This window comes from Pterocles gutturalis, unplaced genomic scaffold, assembly GCF_000699245.1.
Source record: "Pterocles gutturalis isolate BGI_N339 unplaced genomic scaffold, ASM69924v1 scaffold9816, whole genome shotgun sequence".
Classification (NCBI taxonomy): Eukaryota; Metazoa; Chordata; class Aves; order Pterocliformes; family Pteroclidae; genus Pterocles; species Pterocles gutturalis.
In genome coordinates, this window is record NW_010103020.1 from 42653 (window position 1) to 64687 (window position 22035).

A 22035-nucleotide genomic window follows, 5' to 3' on the forward strand; every position below is an offset into this window, starting at 1 on the left:
TTCTGTTCGGTGCACTTAGCACTTCACTTTGCAGAGTTGTAACTTCATTCTGTAACCAGCCATCATCCCTTAGGCTTATGACTTTCCCCTTGCAGTGCAGGCTTTAAAGAAAGATTATATCAAGATGTGCTGCAATCTGAAACCTATGGTGTGGACAATTCCCCAGTGCCCTATTGACACACGACATTGTGTACAATGTTTGTGAAATATTAGAGAAATCACAAGGGGAGGAAGGGCAAGTGTTGCTGATGATATGATCTACTTATGGTGGTTAATTTTGGTTAGGGAGGAGGGAACAGATGATACAAAATATATTGGAGTATACACCAGTCACTTGTCTTTCCAAACAGAGGACTTATATGCTGGAGCTGTTAGGCACAAAGAGAGAGGTATAATGCCAGTTCAAAGGGATTGTAGATTAACACTGCCTGCTGTTACATCTATTAATTCACTGATGCCTTGAAGAGCAGAGGGCTTCACCCTCTTGAGTAGCAAGTTAAGGAAGATGACTTGCTTAGATGGCAAGAAATTTCTGTTCCAAAGTCAGAACAAGCCATATCTACTTAAGTGCTGATGAATACTTCCTGTATGTATTCAAAGGTGTTTTCATCTTCCATGCAAAATAAACTGTGCTGACAGAACTAATAACCTGTTCTGACATCCATAATATTAGAATAGAATAGAGTACAATAGAATAGAATAGTTCAGTTGGAAGGGACCTACAATGATCATCTAATCCAGCTGCCTGACCAATTCAGGGCTGAACAACAGTTAAAGCATGTTATTAGGGGCATTGTCCAAATGCCTCTTAAACACTGACAGGTTTGGGGCATCGACCACCTCTCTAGGAAGCCTGTTCCAGTGTTTGACCACCCTCTCGGTAAAGAAATGCTTCCTACTGTCCAGTCTAACCCTCCCCTGGTGCAGCTTTGAACCATTCCCACATGTCCTATCCCTGGATCCCAGGGAGAAGAGCTCAGCACCTCCCTCTCCACTGCCCCTCCTCAGGAAGCTGCACAGAGCAATGAGGTTTCCCCTCAGTCTCCTTCTCTCCAAACTAGACAAGCCCAAAGTCCTCAGCCACTCCTCCTGGGACATTCCTTCCAGCCCTTTCACCAGCTTTGTTGCCATCCTCTGGAGGCATTCAAGGACCTTCACATCCTTCTTAAACTGGGGGGCCCAGAACTGCACACAGTATTCAAAGAGAGGCCACACCAACTTATTTTAAACAATTATAGCAACAGATCAATATGCACTTTTTGAGTTTATAAAGCAATCTGAATGATCAGAGTCTTAATTATAAGCACCCTGGGTTTCCTAAGAAACCTGAAAGACCTTAAGGAGTCCATGCTTGCACTGCAGAATCTCCAATTCAGAAAGCTGAGGGCACAGCTCACGACTACAGATGTGCCCAAATGCTAACTCCCCAGAAGGTCCAGTACAGCACAGAATATGAAAACAATGGTTTTAAGTCCAGCACAAAACACCACAGCTACTAGAGACGTAAAATGGGTGCGTGTATGACAAGCTAGCAGTTAGCAAATCTCTTCCAAGAACCGGGTTCAGGCTAAGTTCTTCTCAGCTTGCAGGGCATCAGATTCCCATTTTTCTAGGCTAGTGTCCAGGCTAAAGAGGAGTCAAAGGGATGGCACCTTCTAATCTTCCCACTGAAGCAAGGAAACTGCTGCTAAGGAGGCAGGAATCATGTATCTGAAGAGCGAGTTATTGGAAAGAGCCTAATTATATACTATACCAGTCAGAGTCCTCAGTTGGAAGGAGGTAGACTTTAGTACCAGTCCTTGTGCCATATATTATTTATATTATGCTATTTCCTTTTTTCCTAATGCTCTTTAATATAAAATTCTGTAACTATCCTACTCGATCAGTTGCACTGTAAAAACATATTAAAGGGGTTCTAACCTTACTTAGGTTCCTGCTCTCAGGAGAGGGCTTGTTCTAGATTAAAGGGGTTTAATGTTTAGCTCTCAGTTTGGCATCTAAACCAGAAAGAGGCAGGAGTTCAGAGATACATTTATATAGAGAGATTCCTATGGATTAACTCTAGATGGCTCCCTTTGCCTACTACATAATTTTTTTTTTAAATAATTTTCCAAAAGCCCTAAATCTCTGCCTGACTATCAAGGGAATACACCTATATTTAGAACTTTCCATCACCTTGCTGGTGCCAAGATCCTAATGTTTAGATGCTATAATACCTCAGCTGGAATCACCTCAGCAGAACTCTACCTCTTGACACTATTTAGGTCAATAGTAAAAACTCCACAGCAGCAAAGCTTGATCAACAGTGAAGCTCAAGAAATGCCAACCTCCACTAAGTAAAGTGATCTGGATTCCTAGTAGTTCTTTGATGACACTAATAAAACAAACAGCAAAAAACTAATGATGGCACCACCACTACAACTTCAAGAAAATAAAATACCTTGAATGGATGTGAATTAAGTTCTTTTTAAATAGTGTTGCATCCACTGCTCTCAAACAGAAGGTGGTTATCACCAAAGAGTTAAAAAATAACAAATAATATAACATTCAGCAAAATGTTTAAAAAGCAACAGGCTCAGTTTATTGCACTGTATCTAGTTCAAGGGATTTTAGAACAAGCTAAAGTTTCAGCAACCCTTCTAAAGATGTAAATAATAGATCTCCCTTTAAAACAACCTACACTGAACTCTCCACTCACACAGAACTAGCCATGAACATCCTCTAAATATTTCAGATAGATCAGTTACCAGAGTGGAATGCAATCAGCTTATAGCCATTAACATAGTTAACAGGAAATGAAATGCACAGTGTGAAAGACTGAATTCTCAATGCATATAATTAGAATCTGATATCAAAGGCTGAAAAAAATCACACTAATCACTCTGTGGCTTTCTTTGCAAAGAAGCTATGCACATCTCTGCAAGAAAATAAACTGGGACGAAATAATAACCAGAAAGGTAAAAGAAGCCTTTAAAGTGTTATTCATGCTTGGGTATAATTTCATCTCATGATTTACTTATTCACTATAACCAAGATCACTTACAATATAACTAGAACTGGTTAGATGGCATAAAAGTCTAAGGTGAGCAGTTCACAAAATCACCCAGTTCAGTCTGTTTGTATCTTGTGATGGGCAGAGACAACAGAAAGAACACAAGAACACATCTATAATTAAAACCAAAACCCAGACAATTTCTACAAAATATGAGCAGCTAATGCAATCTGAAATAATTACACCTCCTGCAATGAATCAAATCAACCAGCCAGACAAATGAAGGAAAAATACTCCCCTTTTCTTAAACATCCAATTTTTGCAGGCCCAGGCTTTTCAAATCTCTGGCAGTCCTGACGATAAAAGGATTATTTGGATGGATGATCATGAAGAACAATGAATTGAAGAAATAACAATGGTCTGTTCTGGACAAGAGTCTAGTCTGCCAGTCCCACCAGGCATACCCCAGCCTAAGAGGTGTTTCTGATTTTTATCACAGCAATGTACCACAATGAACAAGGCAGAAAGCTCCCAAATGATTCATGATTTTGCAGAGGAGAGATGACACCTTACTTCACAGAGGAAGTGTAGACAGTGAAGCCTCTAGAGCAGAGGCTGCTTTTGCTCTAGGTTTCTACAATGCTTAGTTGTCCATGGCAACATTTTTTGCATGCACTGGGATATGAATTTGCAAGTAGTTCTAGAGCCATAATGAGTTGTCAGTGAGACACCCTGCCAACAAGTGGGAAGTCACACATTGCACTGACTTCCCTCTCTAATCCTCTGTGAAACACTGCATTACACAGGACTGAACACGACAGCGATGACAACATGACAACATACAGAGATGCACCATGTATATGGATACACAGAATGTTATTATAGTCATTTAATAAACATTTTAGGTACCTGAAGTGGCCACAAGGGAGCAGTAGTAATATTTATCAGAAAGTAAAATTGATAGGGTATAATTAATGCAAACCACTGGGCAGATAAGTCTGGAAGAGCCTTCCCTCTTGGGAAAGACATGCTCCCATCTAAGTGAGGCTAGCGCACACACACTGAACTGCAGAAGGAAACACACGTGCTACATGCTCCCACAAGACCATGACATAATGACTCAAGAACAGAAAATCCAGTGTTCTGGGGACTACTCAGCATTACTTGCAAAGAGACTCATCTCCCCTAAACATTACTCAGCCAAATCTGAGTAGTCAGTGGAGTCCTCTAGTGAATGGGTACCTCCGATAGGTCTGATGTGTCTTAGATGTCTGTCCTAGGACACAGGATGAACAGCTGCAGTGGTCTGAACTGGAAGACTACTGTGCATTGAGGAGTTAGCAATCCACGTAACAGTTGACCTGAGTTGGCACAGGCCTGTGCTACACTTTGCTGCACCGTGTTGGGCTGTGCTGCAGATATAAATTGGCCTTCAGGCCTGTGCTGTGCTGCACTTATCACACGGCTGCAGAATAAACTTTGCCAGCTAATCATAACAGAGAAGCCTGCAGGCAGCTCCCACTTGGCACCGGCAATTACGCCACCTGTGTGTCCTTGTCTTTATCTTGAAGTGAAGCAGCATGTTCTCATGCTAACAGCCTCTTGCTTGACAGTAGAAATGATATATGGAACTGTTTACTCCTAACAAAATCCTATCAGAGTGCTAAAGACCATAGTGCCAACGAACCTTAGCATGGATGGGATCAGTGCAGCATGCCATGCTGTGACTAGAGGTCCATCTGATGCTGCGCAGCGCTGGGTTCCTAGCATCTGATGGGACGTTAGTGCCACAAGGGCGATGAAGGGACTGGAGCATCTCTCCTGTGAGGAAAGGCTGAGAGAGCTGGGACTGTTCAGCCTGGAGAAGAGAAGACTTAGGGGGATCTCATCAATGTAAATAAACTCCTGAAGGGAGGGTGCAGAGAAGATGGAGCCGGGCTCTTCTCAGTGGTGCCCAGTGACAGGGCCAGAGCCAATGGGCACAAACTGAAACGTAGGAGATGCCATCTGAGCATCAGGAAACAATTTTTCACTGTGAGGGTGATCAAGTGCTAGAACAAGTCACCCAGAGAGGTCATAGAGTCTCAATACTTGGATGGACTTGATGATCCTTGAGGTCTTTTCCAACCTTAATGATTCTATTCTATTCTATTCAAAAACCATCTGTCATGGTCCTGGACAAGCAGCTCTAGGAGGCCCAGCTTGAGCAGAGGGGCTGGACCAGATGACTTCCAGAGGTCCCTTCCAATCTCAACCATTCTGTGATTTTATGATTAACCATGCTATCAACTTATTCCCTATCTCTAATAAAAGGAATTTTAGTTAATGCACTGCAACAGTGAATCACTCTCTGGAGGTAGACAGTTCACTCATTATAAAGCTCACACAAGGATGTCTAACTTTTAGCTGCCTAATTCCATACAGACAAATCCTACCTTTGGTGCATGAGTTGACAGTTTGTTGTTTTAAGTTGTTGAAGGTGGTGGTTAAACACTCACATACAAAAATAGCTAATGCTGTTCTCTCTGGGAGGTGGGAAGTTACTAGTGAATACAGCATTGTGTCTACGAAATGCAAAACAGAATCATCATGCTGAATAAAACTTACATTTACCTTGGAAACCACAGTGATTTGGAGAAGGAACAGAAAATGAGATCCTCAGCCTGCAGGCAGGCAAACAAGGGACAAGACCCTCAGAAACGTGTCTGAGTGAGCAGACCAGACCATGCAGAGGCTGGGACAGGGCTGAAGATCTGGTTCACCTTGGAGCTGGGACACAGTTCTGGAGCCCTGGACGCAGGGACAGACAAAAGGCAGAGCCTACAGTGTATAGGAAAGACTACCACCTCCTCCTCAAGAGGGAGGTGTTGGCTATGTCTGCAATGTGGATATTTAAAAGCACAGGGCACTGTAATGAGAGTTTCTGACTGAAAACTATAGCAGGGAGGAGGAGAAATAACTTCCGCCCAGGGAAGATGGTACAGGTGTTACTAGAGCTTTCAGCTGTTCTTCCCTCACAGAAGCCAGCATCCTTTCAGCCTTTCATATCAAGCTTTTTATGTCAGGCAGGTTGTGTAGCTGATTTTTCCCAGTGCTTCACAATGTTATGTAGATAAGTTGCTTCTCATAATTTGATATGTGTAAGGCATTTGAAGCATGGTTTTTGACATTCCTAGGAAAAATATTATTGAAATAGTAAACATTTGTCATTCTGTTCATCTGTCAAAGATCCTTTCTTGCACAGTTGCAATGTAGGGCTTTAAGCTGGAGGTAACTCCTCAAGCTGGACACAGTAATGGCACTTCTCTGCAGAAACTAGACCACCAGATTACTCCTTAACATGCAAGTTGGTCCATACCACTGCTAAGTTACACAGCGATCTCAGTTAACCTGTATGTGAATTTGTTCCCCTGGCACTGCTATCAAAACTAAATTTTAAAGGCAAGTGAGTTCTTTGTGTGAGCAAAATGAACCTAATATAAATTAAATAGATTGTCACTTGCTTTGCTGGATAGATTCTATAAACCAGACACATACTCAGTTCTTATAATCTCTTTAGTGACTTCATGTTTATAAAATGTTTGTCAGGCTTAACCTGACAATGTACTTAAAAAAATTTCAAAGCCTAGTTTCCCCAGCTTCTAAATGAAGCTCCATAAACAGTCTGGCACATACATGGATGCCTGGAAAGGTGGTACAGGCAACATGTAATTATTCGTGCTGAATAAGGACTTTTGATATTCAAAATCCCATCAAAAGATGCAAGTGGAGGGTGGAAGCATTGAAAGCTCATGCTGGCAAGAACTTGATGTTCAAAATACATTATGAAACACAGAGCAGCTGATTTCCAGAGATCCTAGTAGAAATATTCCTGCAACTGGGCATCCTCGCAGACAAATACTTAGGTCTTCTACAACATTGAGAAAAACATCTCAAAAGAAAGTTAATAGAGAAAGTTCTGCATATTAGTGGCACCCACTTTTCTGCAGGAGCCAACACAAGATTTACGTGCTTGGTACTGAAGAAATTTTCAAAATAGGAGGGATGCTACTTTGGTTACAAGAATGGATTTTACCTTTTAGTTGCACACATATCACAGTATTTAATCATCCATACAGCTGGCAGCACTTTAACATTATAACCCTGTGTATCTGTGACTTGGTAGGAATGCAATGAGTTACTCAATGGATCTTAATTCTCTGAATGTTCAAGTTCTTTTATGGATCACAAGTAAAAGGGACTTGGCTTGCACCAAACTAAGTGACCACATTGTCCTTTAAGTGAGCCATCTCCATGAATATGAGAATGAAGTCTCTCTATCCATCTATACAGAAAGTGGTAATAATAGAACCTGCTTCAACTGAAAAGACCACCAGGAGAGAAGAGGTGATACTGAAATCTCTGAATCAAATCAAGCCTGGACTTCCCTGCTGCTTCAAACTTGTCAGAAAAGGTCTTAATTTGTATCAAGTGTGGTACTGGCTTCTGTGCTTCAAACAACTGCCCACTAGGAAATGTACTAGTCTCCATATGGAGTAAAAGTTGAGAATGTATTGACACAACTCAATTCCTCATCCATGTTTAGTCCTCTTGGTATCTCCCATAGCCACACAGCTTGCTCCACACAGGCCCTCAGACTGAAGGGATTGGGGGACCAAAACCCCAGAGCACGCTGAAGCCCTTCACAAACATCAGTTCTCCTGCAGCCTTTAAGACCAGTGTTGGATTTATGTAAATACATTTAAAATCTAAACTAAATCCCAATGCAGCAAGCTGGCCAAAGGCTTCAGTCTGGGATTTCTGAAACACTTTGCCTAATAACAGAAAAGGCTTGTAACCTGTGCTTTAATTGTCTGGCTTTGTGCCTGGCCAGTAAGGAAGGCACCTTGCATGGCTTGAGAGGGAGTAGCAGTTAATCCATAAAGCCATTTTCCACCTCTGACTATTAGCGTAGGTGAATCTTGTTCACAATGTGCTACCAAGAGGTATTGTCACTACTTGTGATCAGTCAGCACATAGACCTAATTAAAAACCATCAGATTTTGCAACTGCAAATGAGCCTTCAGCGGAAACGGAGAGGTCTCCCAGCGATCCTGGCAGGCAAAGCTTCAGCTAATCTACAGTGCAGCAAGACAAGAACTTTTCTGTTCTATGTGAGACAAGACAGGACTTCCTTCAATCAGGAAGGAGAAGTGCAAGCATTTCTACACAAGTCCCAGTAAGATTAAATGGGAGAAGCTGTGCCCTGGCTGAGGGGTAGCCTAATAGCCCTCTCATATGCAAGTCCACACTTTTTCATGAACAGCAGAATACTGACTTAACCTGTCTTAACTTGATTCATTTCAAGAAAGAAAAAAGAAGACACAAAACTACCAGCCAATTTATTAAAGCAAACCTTTATCAAAATAGTATGCATAACTGAAGTATGTTCTGTTATGTTTCTTGTTAACGCTATCTACTGCAGACCTTTTTCCCATCTGTCAGATAAGCAGTGAACTTTGGAAATAAATATATTTAAAAGAACCACCATGAACTTGATAACAATAAGTACGATAGATGGATGCAATGTGCAAGAGAGTAGGTATCTGTATAGCGTGACATGAACTGATGGCAAAGTACTGAAGGAACAAGCCCGGGACAATGTGGCAGTGTACTATCAACAAAATGCTGAAGGGCAATGACAATAGCTAGTGCGGTGTTGGCATGTGCAGTCAGAGTACAGTTTAACTCCAGCTGACTCAACTAAAAGGATCATAGATAAAGACAGAGCAGTATGAGCTGACAAGAAATTACGATGTGCAAAAATACAACACAGCATAGAGACATCTGAGCCAATCTAAATGAGCTGAGGCAACAGAACTCACACAGGTGTATTTGTACAGCACTTAATTTGGGCTACTTCTCCAACAGACCGCATGCTAACGAGAAAGTAGTCTAATACACAAGAACCATATACACTCATACTACATACGCACATACTTTCATACATAATATAGGGTATCTGGAAGTGAACATAACAATTTTGCAACATAAATTGTTTAGGCAATCAAGAATTATCTTAAAAAAACAACCACATCTTAATGACAGTGGCCACTACTAACTACCTCCATGCTTAAGATAACATTCAAATCATGCTGTCATCTTTGGTTTCATGTGCTTACAATGTAAAAATTACTTTTATTTTATCACTTTATTATTTATATCACTTCAAACTGAAATATTCTTACTTGGTTTCATCCACATGATGAATATCCTTGGACTACTTGAGGCAAATCACATCAGACATTTGGATTACTCAATAGAGCTAAGGAGAGGAAATATATCTCTGTAACTGATGCAATTTTGTTTAGTAGCAAAGGATATTTTTAGAATACAGAAGGAAAAACACCAGACAGGAAAAGACTTGTAAAGGAAGCCCAGATAAAGCATTAGAAATAGACCAGACTTATGCAAAACCAAATAGCTTAGGAAGGCCAGATAAATCTTTAAACTGTTATGTGCTGTACTGTCCTAGCATTAATAACAAGGCAGCAAGATACAGGTACATAAATCTTAAACGATGAAGAATAAACAACAATTGATACTAGTGCATCTTTGGTTGCCTCCATTTTAGCATCTGACAAGCCTGATATTGAACGAAAGAAATATTAGAGATCTATTTGAACGAGCAATAGAATGGGAGAGAGAACACAGAATTGGACTGTCACTGTGACTGCTGAGAAAGTGATCAGGTTGGTCTTCTACCAGAATGGCACATAGAATTACAGAGAAACTATGCATACTACTGGAGAAACACGCCCCTCTCATAAAAATAGCCAAATTACAGTAGAAGCAAGCTGCAGAGGGAAAAACAGTAACAATGGAACAGAAGAAAGAAGTACAGTGGATTAAGAACTACTCTGAGCTGTATGAATGTGAATCAGTGAATCAACCCTCAAGAAAGACAGAGAAAAATGCTGATGGACATTTCAGGTATGTGCTGTGCTAGGAAGACTGGAGAGGTGATAGAAGGTTATGGAACCAACATGGACTGCATGAGACATTCCTCGATGCAAATAAAACAGTAAGACACAGCTGCCAGAAAATTATGTATCAATACCCCAGCGGTGATTACACCTTTACTGCAGCTTTTCAGTGCAGAAACACTGAGGAATATTCCTGTGGTGTTGTCGAAGCAACCTGCAACTATGTAGGTGTGCAATTCTGCTGGTGTTTTTATCAAATGAGGGAGAACTAGGGAAATGAGAGCCAACACGTGCAGAATCTGTGTTTCCTTACAACCGAAAAAGCTGAGACTTTTAGTTGGAGAGCAAGAAGAGCTGGAGTAAATGTCAGGAGGAATTGTATGCTAGAGCAAACTAATTCCACGAAGATGAAGTCTCCTCCTATGTTTAAGACCAACAGAGTAGGAATAGGGCACAGTCTGGAGAAATTGGGCTGCCTTCAGATATGCTGCTGATATACTATGAAAGGATTGACTGCTTCTTTAATTCCCTAAGTGTTACATATACATCTTGTGATCATATCTTTAGCATTAGTACTCATGCTACCCACTACGTGTTTTTGTTAATTATTTGTATTTAAAACTATGTTTCTGAATTCTGATTTGAATCATGATTGCTTGCCAACTAGAGCACCCACAAGCATTTATTTTTTCATTCATGCTACCTTCTTGACCAGCTAATTAAAAGAGGAATGCAAAGAGGTGGTTAACAAAAATAAATTTTACTTTGCAAGAGAGGGAGAGAGAGTAGAAGAAGGGGTAAGAGCACACACTCTGCCAGTTACTGAGGCTCCAATGAGATGTGACAAACTGTTGAGCTGCAACCAGTTCCCAGCATGGATCCATCCTTGAAAATAAGCTGCTTTTGGCATCAGTATGATGTTGGACTGCCCAACCTCCTCTTTTACAGGCCTGTCACGGACAGCGGCAGAGCCACACTCACAAAAATCCCTGGGCTTCTCTCTCCCTGCCCCCCAGAAGGGCAGTTTTGTCCCATCAGCATCCACCAGAACTGTGATAAAGGACAAATTCTGCATAGCCTGACTCTATATAAGGGGGGAAAAAAATCTCACAATGATTCATGGAGGTAAAATCTAAAAAAAAGCATTATAATGATGCTAAGCAATCTAAAAACATAAAAAGATAGGGACACTTAAGGCTCTATTTTAAATTCTACATACTGCTAAGTATAGCTAACTACAGAGTGTTTGTGGTGCTGATGAAATTTGGAGTATACAATGAGATAATCCACTTTGTAATAAATCATACTTTTGTGTATAGCTTTCAAACTCGGAAAAGACACACGATTTCCCATGCATTTCTGGAATACTACACTGGAACATTACAGAGATGAAAAAATAATCTTTTCAGTGAGCTTCTATTTACTGTGGAGTATTTCATTACTTAGTAGTGACTGTATTCTCCACCATTCCCTGCATGCAGATGAGGTTCCTACATTTGACTCAAAGGTGGCTGATGGAGAATTAAATTCAGCCACAGGCATGCAGGAGTAAGCTCTTACCAGGCCCACTGGTAACTCCCATTTTCTTAGACCAGAGACATAATTGGGGTTGTTCAGCCTGGAGAAGAGAAGGCTCCAGGGAGACCTGATAGTGGCCTTCCAGTACCTAAAGGGGGCTGCAGGAGAGATGGGGAGGGACTTTTTACAAGGGCATGTAGCGACAGGACAAGGGGTAATGGTTTTAAACTGAAAGAGAGCAGATTTGTATTGGATATTAGGAAGAAGTTCTTTACTGTGAGGGCCGTGAGACACTGGAACAGGCTGCCCAGAGAAGCTGTGGATGCCCCATCCCTGGAGGTGTTCAAGGCCAGGCTGGATGAGGCTTTGAGCAACCTGGTCTAGTGGAGGGTGTCCCTGCCCATGGCAGGGGGGTAGGAACTTGATGACCTTTAAGGTCCCTTCCAACCCAAACCATTCTATGATAATGTATACACATAAACACAAAGATGTCTTTCTAATTCACTACTCTGACAGACATCCACCAATTAAAGACCCTTCTGCTATACCACAGTTTTCACCTACCCACCAAAAGAAAGACTGAGGTAGGTCGAATCCATCTGATACTGTCCTACCACCTCCCAGATCCTCTCAGTCCCGAACAAAAGTTTTCCCTAATGTTATGCTGAAATATATGCATGATGACATGTAGGCACGGCACTATCTTTTCTAGTCTGCAGTTTTAGAATTATGTCTAAAAAGAAATAAACAAACAGAAGGTTATCCAAACTGAGCAGCAATTTGCACAGGGTTAATAAGCAAAATGGTTGCATCAGCAGGACCTTCCAAAACAAGCTCCTGTAATTTTGGGACTTCAGAACAATTTACAAACCACTACAAAAATTCTGAATGTATTCTAGAGATAGGGACAGACCAAAAAACCCAACACAATGTGTAATTTATGTAGGCCATAAATAAATGAACTGTTAAAACCCTCAGAAGTGTAATACAGGCAGAAAAAAAAAAATGCCTGGACCACATAAGGCAATCCATACAAAAGCCCTAAAAATCCAGCAGATCTGTTGCAAATATGGTCCAGAAATGTATAAATTCAATTTAAAACTGAATCTCCTTCAAGTCATTCTCAGCGTCTCAGATATTCATCTAAGACACTGTAGGCCTAAAGAACAAATCTACCGGGCAAAAAAGCAAATCAGGATCCTCAATAAACAAATCTGATTGATTGCTGTCCTCTATCAACCCATTCAGTGACATTCATCCACAAATCCCGACAAGACTCAGTCTCACAGTCCTTTTCCAAATACAAGACACCTAGGAGTGACAGGCCACACTTCCGAGCCTACACAACCCCCACTGACACAGCTGAACTGTCCCCCAAAGTAGACTTCAAAATCTTCAGCCACAGTCCAGGTGCAGCACTGTTGCAGAAGAGCCCTCTCTGTCACTCACTGCTGCCCCATTTACCCAGATACTGTTCTGTCCCTTGGGAAGGGAATACCCCTCTACTGCCTAAAAAATCCACCAGGAGCACAGAGGTCCCACAGAGCCACAGAGTCAGCCACGGCAACGTCATGCCAAAGGCATGACGGCAGCACCCTTTCTCTGGAGGATGCTATTAGGATGAACTGAATATGAGGGTACACTGCAAAGATGGTATGCCAATCCCTACATGGCCTTGGTCACAGAGGGCTGCAAAGACACTGGTTGAATCTCAGTTTCTGACTAAAAGTTTTGAAATATTCCAGAGAAGAGGTCTGCTGGACAAGCTCCCCCAGCACTGCAAAGTTAGAGGAAGCAGCTAACAAAAAACCATGTTTATGAAAAGGAAAACCTAACAGATGTGATTCAATCCCTTTAACCAGCACCTTGGCATATCTACCTGAACTCAACGTGACTCTGCTTGCTTTCACAGAATAAAGGGGACACAAGTAAAGGGCAAGGGCTGTAGGCAAGCCAGCCTCAGATGTTGATCTGAGAGGGGGCTGGGATCACATAGAGGACAGAAGTGGCCGAAACTCAAGGTTTTCTGCAAGAAAAAAAATTCAGAATAGTTTTTGTTCTGCTTAAGAATAAAACTGATTTTAAGAATGTCCTGCACAATGGGAATTCTGAAATATTGTCTTGAAAAACATTTAATAAATCATTTTGCTCCAAATTCCTGAATGAAACCCTTGAGTGGCTCAGAAAAATTACAATGGCTAGGAATAAATTATACATATATTTGAGAAAATTATAGATAAATGTTCTTTGTTACCTTCACCTGCAGCGAGGAAAATCTACTCATCAGTTAATATTTTCCATTCAGCTTAATAACTTGTAATTTTAAACAAGACTACAAACTGTACTATGAATACTTCTTTTGCCCATGGGAAGAAATGAACTACAGAAAGCAATCAAAGATTCTCAGTGTTTGATTTAGTTTTTGCAAAACAACCTAGTTAGAAGTCTCTAAGGAGATATTCTAGAATCAATTGCACAAAGATAAGGGATATTTTTTTTAGCACTTTCCACACAGCTGAGGTTGTGCTTACCACCTCTTAACTTAGCTGTACATATCACAGACTGAAAATGAGAGAAGCAGGGTCAAAATTCATGTAACCAGAAAAAAGATGTCACGTTGAGCAAAACACATACCTTTGTGGTATATAAAACATGTGCTGCGGAGGGGGTTTGTAGAGAACTCCTTCATACACGGGCCACAGACCGCTTAAAATTCTGAAGAGCGAGCTCTTTCCACAGCCATTGGGTCCAGTGATTAAAAGATTCATGCCCTCCTGGACCTACAATAGCAATGGAAATGCAAAGATGTTCCTATGTAGTATGTGTGGCACAAGACAGTCTAAGACCCCTAGGGGGAGTTACGTGAGCATTTATATCAAATTATCAACCCATTTCAGCAATTACCTGCACATGTTTATGCAAATATTCTGGAAACAGTGGCATGAGACATAATATGTGGGCTGAAATAATGAAAATAATTTCTATAAGGCTGAGTATTTCTATAAACTACACTGATTATACAACAATGTCAATACATCACAGTCAGAATCAATTATTCAAATGCAGATTAGGTCCAAAGGTGTTAACGGCGTACAGAGCAGTGTTATGCCCATCAGTGATATTAATTTACACTATGTGAGCCTGATTAAATTATATGAAAAATTCACTTCACGTTGCCCTTTCCCACTTAATTACCAGTGTTTATTTTGGCTGTGATGCACTTGTTTTTACTCAGTTGAATATTACCCTGTGTATATATGAGTGCATAGTCACAATGTCATTGTTTAAGCTTTACATAAATATATTGACTATGTTATTCTTTTCTGTTGTTTTTGTCACTTGAGCCAAATGAATAAATATAACTCTCTCCTTGACCATAAAATTGCAGTTTTACAAATCCGAAATTCCTGCACTGTAGCCACTGCAAGTTTTGTCATAGCTAGGGCCCCGTCCTCCTAGTTGCTAATTCCTATACCAACGGAGGTGGCAAGAAGAACACTCTGCTTTAGCTAAATTAAAGGACCTGCTGGAATTATTCCTGATAATGTTCTGATATCTTCAACTATTTTTAAAAATAATAACATCTGCACTGGAACAAAAGATCAGGATATACATGGGAGTAATTCAGCAAAGGGCATCCATTAAAATTGTGAGCAGGTACCAAGTGGTATCTGGAATAACTTTTAAAAAACATTACAAGTTTTTACTGAGTAAAACTCCAGAGCTGGGCTTGTGAACTATGCTGTCAACTATTAGTTAGTACTGCTCTTTGTGGGATAAAGCAAAATTACAGACTCAATTTTTTCACTGTTGCTCTGAAGTCTTTAGAGGAGCCTAAGTGAGTAAACCATCCTAGTTCCACTGAAATTAAGTAGATGGAGACGCCCATATACACCTTTGAAAATCTCACGTCAGCTTTTCATCTGGCAACAGCACCAGAAATCCTCTCTTCTCTTTCTCTGAGCAGGATAAACTACGTATGTCTGCCTCTACTGAGTTACTATGCCTACCTTTCTGGACTTGCCCTTTTATCCATATGCTCCTCCAAGTACTTAACATAAGGTACATGAATTCTGTGCTGTTTATGTTAATGTGATGGCAACAATCAGAAGATTCTTGCATATCATCTTACTTTGAAGTTTAGTCTGGAAACCACCACATCGCCATTCGGAGTAATAATAGGAACATTTTCACAAATAATTCCATGATCAACATCAATAACTTTCCCTAGAAGGAAAAAAAAAAGTTTGTGAGATCTTCCATTAAGGAATGGAATGTGATAGTCTCTGTGCATGGCTGAGAAGCATAAGTGAATTTCAAACAACTTTTTTACGTGCTCCAGGTTCCCCTAGTGGAAAATCTGCATAATAAATCTTAGCTAGTCAGAAAGGCACTGTCATCAGTAACCAAGAGCGTGCAATGAATCCCAAATTTAATCATAAACATAATGCACAATGTGCATCATACATATGTAATGCACTATAGAGACATGTTTATTCACATCCTACCTGTATTTACTGTATTTAGTTTTAAACAGGTGGTCAATATCAACCAGTAAAAAAGTTCAAGGAAAGCCTTAGCCACAGGCAGAGCAGTTTACCTTCTCTTGAGGATTTCATTAGAAATTGGAATCTACTTTCACTACCAGCTCTGAAGCTCTAAGCCCAGTTCAGTCTCCTCCAGCAATGAGAGCAAAGGAGAAAACATTTACTGGTTTGCTTCCCTCTCTTTTTGAAGCCACAGACACTGTAAACATGTCTTGTAAGTATTTGTAGAAACCCATATAACGTATTTCACTCCAGTAGCTACACTTGGATTTCTGGCAAATTTAAATATACAGTCTCATTTGGACATTTGGATACTCTGTAACACAAGGACTCAGAAATAAATTCTTCTGGAAACAGTAAAAAAATGAAACCACCTCTAACTTCTCAGTTGCTTGTTAATGGGCTTCTCTAACAGAAACCAAACAGCCGGGCTCCTACGCAAATATCAGAAATTGCCTTTACAGACAAGATGCAAAGGAAAGAGATTTCACTTTGCATTAGAAGGCTGCTTATTTTATAACTTACACTAATCTGAACAAAGAAAAATGGAATTAAGGAAAAGCTGAATTTATTATAAAAGGACCTGATAGCATTTCCTTCAGTTAAGGTTAGTCTTATATTTCATTAAGAGGCTCTTTTTTCAGTCGCTTCCAACTTTGACAAACTATAACAACCTGGGCAAAAATTTCTGTCTCATGTATCAGCCCAAGAGTTCTTTTATTCCTAAAATTAAGTTTTATTTAAAACAGTTCTGTGGTGTCCAACACAAGATTATGGGGGAAAAAAAAAAGTGTCTTTCTGTTAAAAAAAAATTATTGCAGCCTTATAACACTGACAGGCCTCATTGCCTTCAGATTCCTTCAAAGGTACTTGATATGGAACTGGGAGATAACCACACCACACCGGGGATGTGTTTTTTAATGGGTTCACCAAAATGCAAACATATTTGGCCAAGACATACTTTTGTGGAAAAGGGTCGTACCAGTCACTCCAACCACATTAATACTTTTGAAGGACTTGGTACTTATCTGACTATGTCTCCACAGAAAATTATCCTTCACAATCTCAAGCAAATTCTGCAAAATTCAGCCATGTTTTTGAAGCACTTGGATACAGTGGAAAAATTCTACTTAAAATAAATCTACGATATCAAATAGTAAGCTAAGTAAGTCTTAAGTAAACTTATTTCTCATTTCCTAACTTTGCAGTGTTTGATTGCACCTTTAGGGTGCTTTTAAAACATTTTTATGTGTGATCAGAAATACAATTTGTCAGTATTTGCACAAGATGTACAAAATTATATTTCAACTTCAAAATTATGAATTATTAGATACACTATCTATATGACAATATTACTATCTGTTAAGAATATTCTAATACTCTTAATATCTTCACAATGTTCTTATTGACAACTGTAAATGCAAGGCACAGCACAGACATCCCCTAGCTACTTAAACATATATTGTATGATTTAAAAGGAAATCAGTAGTATGTGTTGAAAAAGCCTTTGGGGAAGCTGAATATTAAGATTTTTCTTTTCTAACAACACAGGCACATATATGTATGTGAGCACATGTACTTTTATCCACATATAAATCCATTCTGCAGGGATTTCTGGAGTATCAAGACCAAAAGAAAGGAGGAAAAACAGCATTACAATGGGACTTGTCATAAAAAATGTGGAGCCTGTGGCCTAGATTCATCTGGCCTAAATTCTGCTTAAGTCCTTGTGCAAAATGCTTGGTATTGGCTAGCTGCCTCTGAGAGCCAACAACCACTCAGGAGCAAGCGCTAGCCACCACGACTTAGCAGGAATTCAGGCTGGATGAAATGTGTGACTGTAGTGGAATCAAATCTTGGGAAAAGGCTGCAGAGAAAAAAGCAGTGGGGTATGAGTATAGTAGACCAAAAGGGAACGTGAACAGCCTGCTGGCGTATCTGAACTGTTATTTGGTTTTGTTTTTAAAACACAGTTGCCTAAAAAGAGCCCCAAAATTACTTTGTTGCTCCAGGAACTACAAGCCTTTTCTCTGGTACATGAAAAAATGTAATAGTTACAAAATGCCATTTCTTTCAATGCTACCCAAATACTACCAAGAACTACAAGATTAAGACACCAGCTATTTCCACAGCCATCCACCATGCCACATCAGATTGTTTGTTATGAAGAACCTTGTCAGAGGACCTTTGAGAAATCTGTGCTGAAGGGCAGATTGAAATTACTGAAAGAAGTTATTTCAGGAAGAGTACTTTGGTGCCTTCAGCTCTACTAAGGTTTAAGTTTCCAGAGGCCAAAGGGAGGGAATGAGGCTCTTCAACACCACAGAAGGGAGAAGCAGAAAGGGCCTGTTAGGAAAATCGGGAAAAGCCCATTGCAAAAGCTGTCTTTAAGTGCCTCACGGAGAAGTTGGATGCAAGAAGAAGAGAGAGGTGGCACAAAATGGAGCATGATAAGAAATGGATGTACACAGAAAATGCTTCGGGGAGGGTGGAGACAGAAAGACAGTGGTATCAGAAATATACAGGATAGGGACAGGAGAGATAAGGTACATATTGATCAGATCATTTGGGAGGTGAGGGGAAGGGTAAAGTTCTCAGCCCATTTTCAGATTAAAATCCCCACTGAGTTCTGAAAGCATGAGCACAGGCTGATTTTTAGCCACTGAAAACAAATGAGTATTTTCATCAAAAACTAGTGAACTAATCTGTCTTTTCCTCCTACCCCAAATAAAATAATGTGGTGCTTAAAGATCAAAATGTTACAGTCTCAGTTTTCTGAAAAAAATTGTCTGAGGAAAGCAGGCACTGTCTGTGTAAGAATAATAATACCACCACTGCCAACAACAGTATAGATGAATGCTTTTTTCAATTAAAGTTCTCACAGAAAACATTTAAGCAATTCTGTGTATTAGAAAAGCACTGCATAAGGACAGTGTTATGAAACAGCAGGAGGTTAAAATGGAAGGCAACATGGTCTCTGGGGTATTAAGGCTGAGAGGCTGATTTCTTGCAGAAACAAAACCTCTGTTCACCTCCTGTCCCACTGCAACAGCCCCACACACAGGGAAATACATACAAATATAAAGTAATTACCTTTGATTTCTAAGGGCCCGTTGATGTGCAATTCTGCTTTATCTTCATTCTTGCTGTTGTTTTCAGACCCTTGAATAACAGCAGTTCTTTTGTAGATGCCTCTCTTCACCTCATCAAAGACTGAAAACATGTTGTAGACACGGGCAGTGTAGCCTGCTAGCTCAGTAACCTGAGAAACAACAAATGCCTCATTTCAGTTACACTTCACAAATTCTATAAACGAAATGTTTGGCTAAAGATTCATGAAAAAAATTCCCAGCTATTCTGAGTCAGTGCTTCTCAGATGTTACTCCAAAGGATCAACAATGCGTCTTTTGACGCCTATCAATTTTCATTCCTTGAGATTCTGTGCTAACCCGTATGCCACGCACAGCTCCTACCAGCCAGCAGGCAGAAACAGTTTGAGGGGGACAGATTTCAGCCAATGTAAGCTATGATAGCTCCAGTAAATGAGAAGGTTGCAGGGACTGCTCTTTTCCACGGATCAAAAGAGTCTTCAACCAGCAGAGGATAGCTACTAGCATATCTGGAAATAGAGAGCCTATCATACAAGAGAAAAACAAAATTTCTGCATTTGCCAGCAAAATAAATTAGGTCCACAGAATTGAGAAAAATTGGCATCTATAATTATTTATGTTTGCTTCCCTGTATTCCCGAAACCTCCTGTGGGAAAAGTGTGCTTTTCTGTGTAAAACAGGAAGCACCAGGGTTTCTTAATCTAAAATATGAGACAAAAAAAGAAATTACTCTTCTGTTAACTCCATGCTAGAGTATCAGAGCTAAATCCAAGACCTTGGATTAGAACTGGGCATTTTTAAGATGGTAAGGTCTCTTAAAAGGCTTTATCTTTTTTTGATCCTTTTGTCACAATTTCCACCTAGTGAAGACAGAAACAACAGATCTCTGGACCTGTTAACTTCCTATTCATGGGGGCAGCAACACCACCAAGAGTTCCCAAAGAACTACCTCCATCTGCTGGCAGCAAAGCATTAAAGCCAGGCATCTTATTATAGATGTACTATTAGATGGTTTTAAAATGATGAATTTTTATACTAAATGCAGAGAGCAAGATAAGAATAGCAAGAAAATAAGTTCAAGACTATAAAATCATTAGCTTGCTGTGATTAAACACATACACCCCATGACTGAGTTCACCTGCTATGGGCATACACAATTCCCATATAAAATCCTCTATAAATTTCACTATTTCTGCCAGATTCAGAAGTGAGTGCTAGTACAGGCCACGTGGCCATCACTCCACTGGAGGTTAACAAGTACACAACATCTTGAAAAACTCAGTTTAAAAAGAGTAATCATTCAATGTTTCAACTCCATCAGCTGTAGCTTGTTTTGCACTATTGGTAATGCCATTAACAGCTGTGAAAAGTATTGGGCTAACAGCACTCGAGGCAGTAGGTAGCACATAGGAGCTCCTACATCATTCTCCACACTGGAGTCTTTCTAGCAATTTCAGCTGGAGCTCGTGCCAGGACCAAGTGCTCCGCACAGCGTCGGCAGTGGCACTTGATGGAGACAATCCTGCATGTGATGAATGAAACTTGTACCAACTGTGCCACAAAAGAAACATAACTTGTAGTGAGTTTCTAAACCATGACCCTACAAATTCGCTTTGTCAAAACATTAAATACTACCATCTAAACTATTGACTTGCAAGGAAGAGTTGAGTCAACCTGATCTGCACACTGAATTACACTGACTGGGAGGAGGCTGCTTTGGTGGATCAGGTGGGCAAGAACTGGAACTTCACTACCACTTGAAGGGGACTGAAGTACATTCTCCTTTGGAGACTGCCTGAATCACAAAATGGGAATGAAAATGTGGCTAAAGTACCACACTGTCTCGTGAAGAGAAGTATAAATGTAAAATTAATATGGAAATTCATAGAACTGATCTTTGATCTCATGCTGTCTGGATTAAAATCTCACCATGTTATAAACAAAGTGAGTTTGTTCAGTTGTTCCTACTACTTTGTGGGTATTTTTGTTTCCAAAGAATAAAACCATGTTTGTAAGTCCCCATCTGCATTATATAAATGACTTAAATGTTGAAAATAAAATAGAAGTGACATCACTGTGTAAGGGGTTATCTGGCAGTATCTTTAGAGCAGAAGCCAAGCAGGGGAACAGCTAAAGGAGCATAGGTCAAAATCACAGTCCATTAGAAGAACTCCTTCTGAAAAAAGCACAGACTGTCTTTGTCAGAGTCCATATCTGAAAGCACCAAGCTACCCCTCCTCCTCCAATTTACAAAGCTGTAGCTATTATGGCTGGATTCCAAGTAACAGAATCCATAGCCTTTGATTATCTGCCTGGCTAACGCATGCCTCCTCGTGCTGCACTGGGAAAAGGAGTCCTCACCAAAGGGATGACCAAAAACAAACCAAACAAACACAAAACCAACAATCAGAAGGAATTGTTGAAGAGGAAAACAGTGCTGCCTCACTTTTCTTCTGCTAGAACAGCAGCACCTAGAGAAACCCCCAAGACAGACCACAGATGAAAGCCCAACTTTTCTGGAATTTGGGTAAGGACCTGAAACAACATCTCTGATCTTCCAGATGAACATCCTGTACTTCTAGACTGTCTGCTGTCCCAAGGTGGAGCTTTTCCTGCTCTCTACTTTGCAAAATTAGTTACAATTTCACAGGTTCACAAGATACTGAAAACAGACCTACAGTTTAGGTGGCCAGGAAATATGCATTCAACTCCCTTTGTGTTTCATACAAAACATGACACTTCCAACAGAAGAGTCCCAATACACTGGAAGCAGACAGACTGAATTCAGGTCTGTGCTCCAAACAGAGGAGGAATTTGAACCTTTATCCCTCACATTCCAGGAACTTCTGTTGCTCTCTGATGGCACCTGAACACAGGTATTAAAAATGGCATTTACATGTTGC

At 40.3% G+C, this 22035-nt stretch overlaps 1 protein-coding gene across 1 annotated transcript in view; it reads right to left on the minus strand.

Moving 5' to 3' along the window:
• The window catches only part of LOC104457727 (ATP-binding cassette sub-family D member 2), a gene marked incomplete at its 5' end in the record, with an annotated part of 42542 nt that overhangs the window by 14513 nt on the left and 5994 nt on the right, over nucleotides 1–22035 (minus strand). The window contains 3 exons of the mRNA XM_010086522.1: nucleotides 14110–14255; nucleotides 15608–15702; nucleotides 19116–19284. Coding sequence (XP_010084824.1) covers nucleotides 14110–14255; nucleotides 15608–15702; nucleotides 19116–19284 — 410 coding nt within the window. The remainder of the gene's footprint in view (nucleotides 1–14109; nucleotides 14256–15607; nucleotides 15703–19115; nucleotides 19285–22035) is intronic.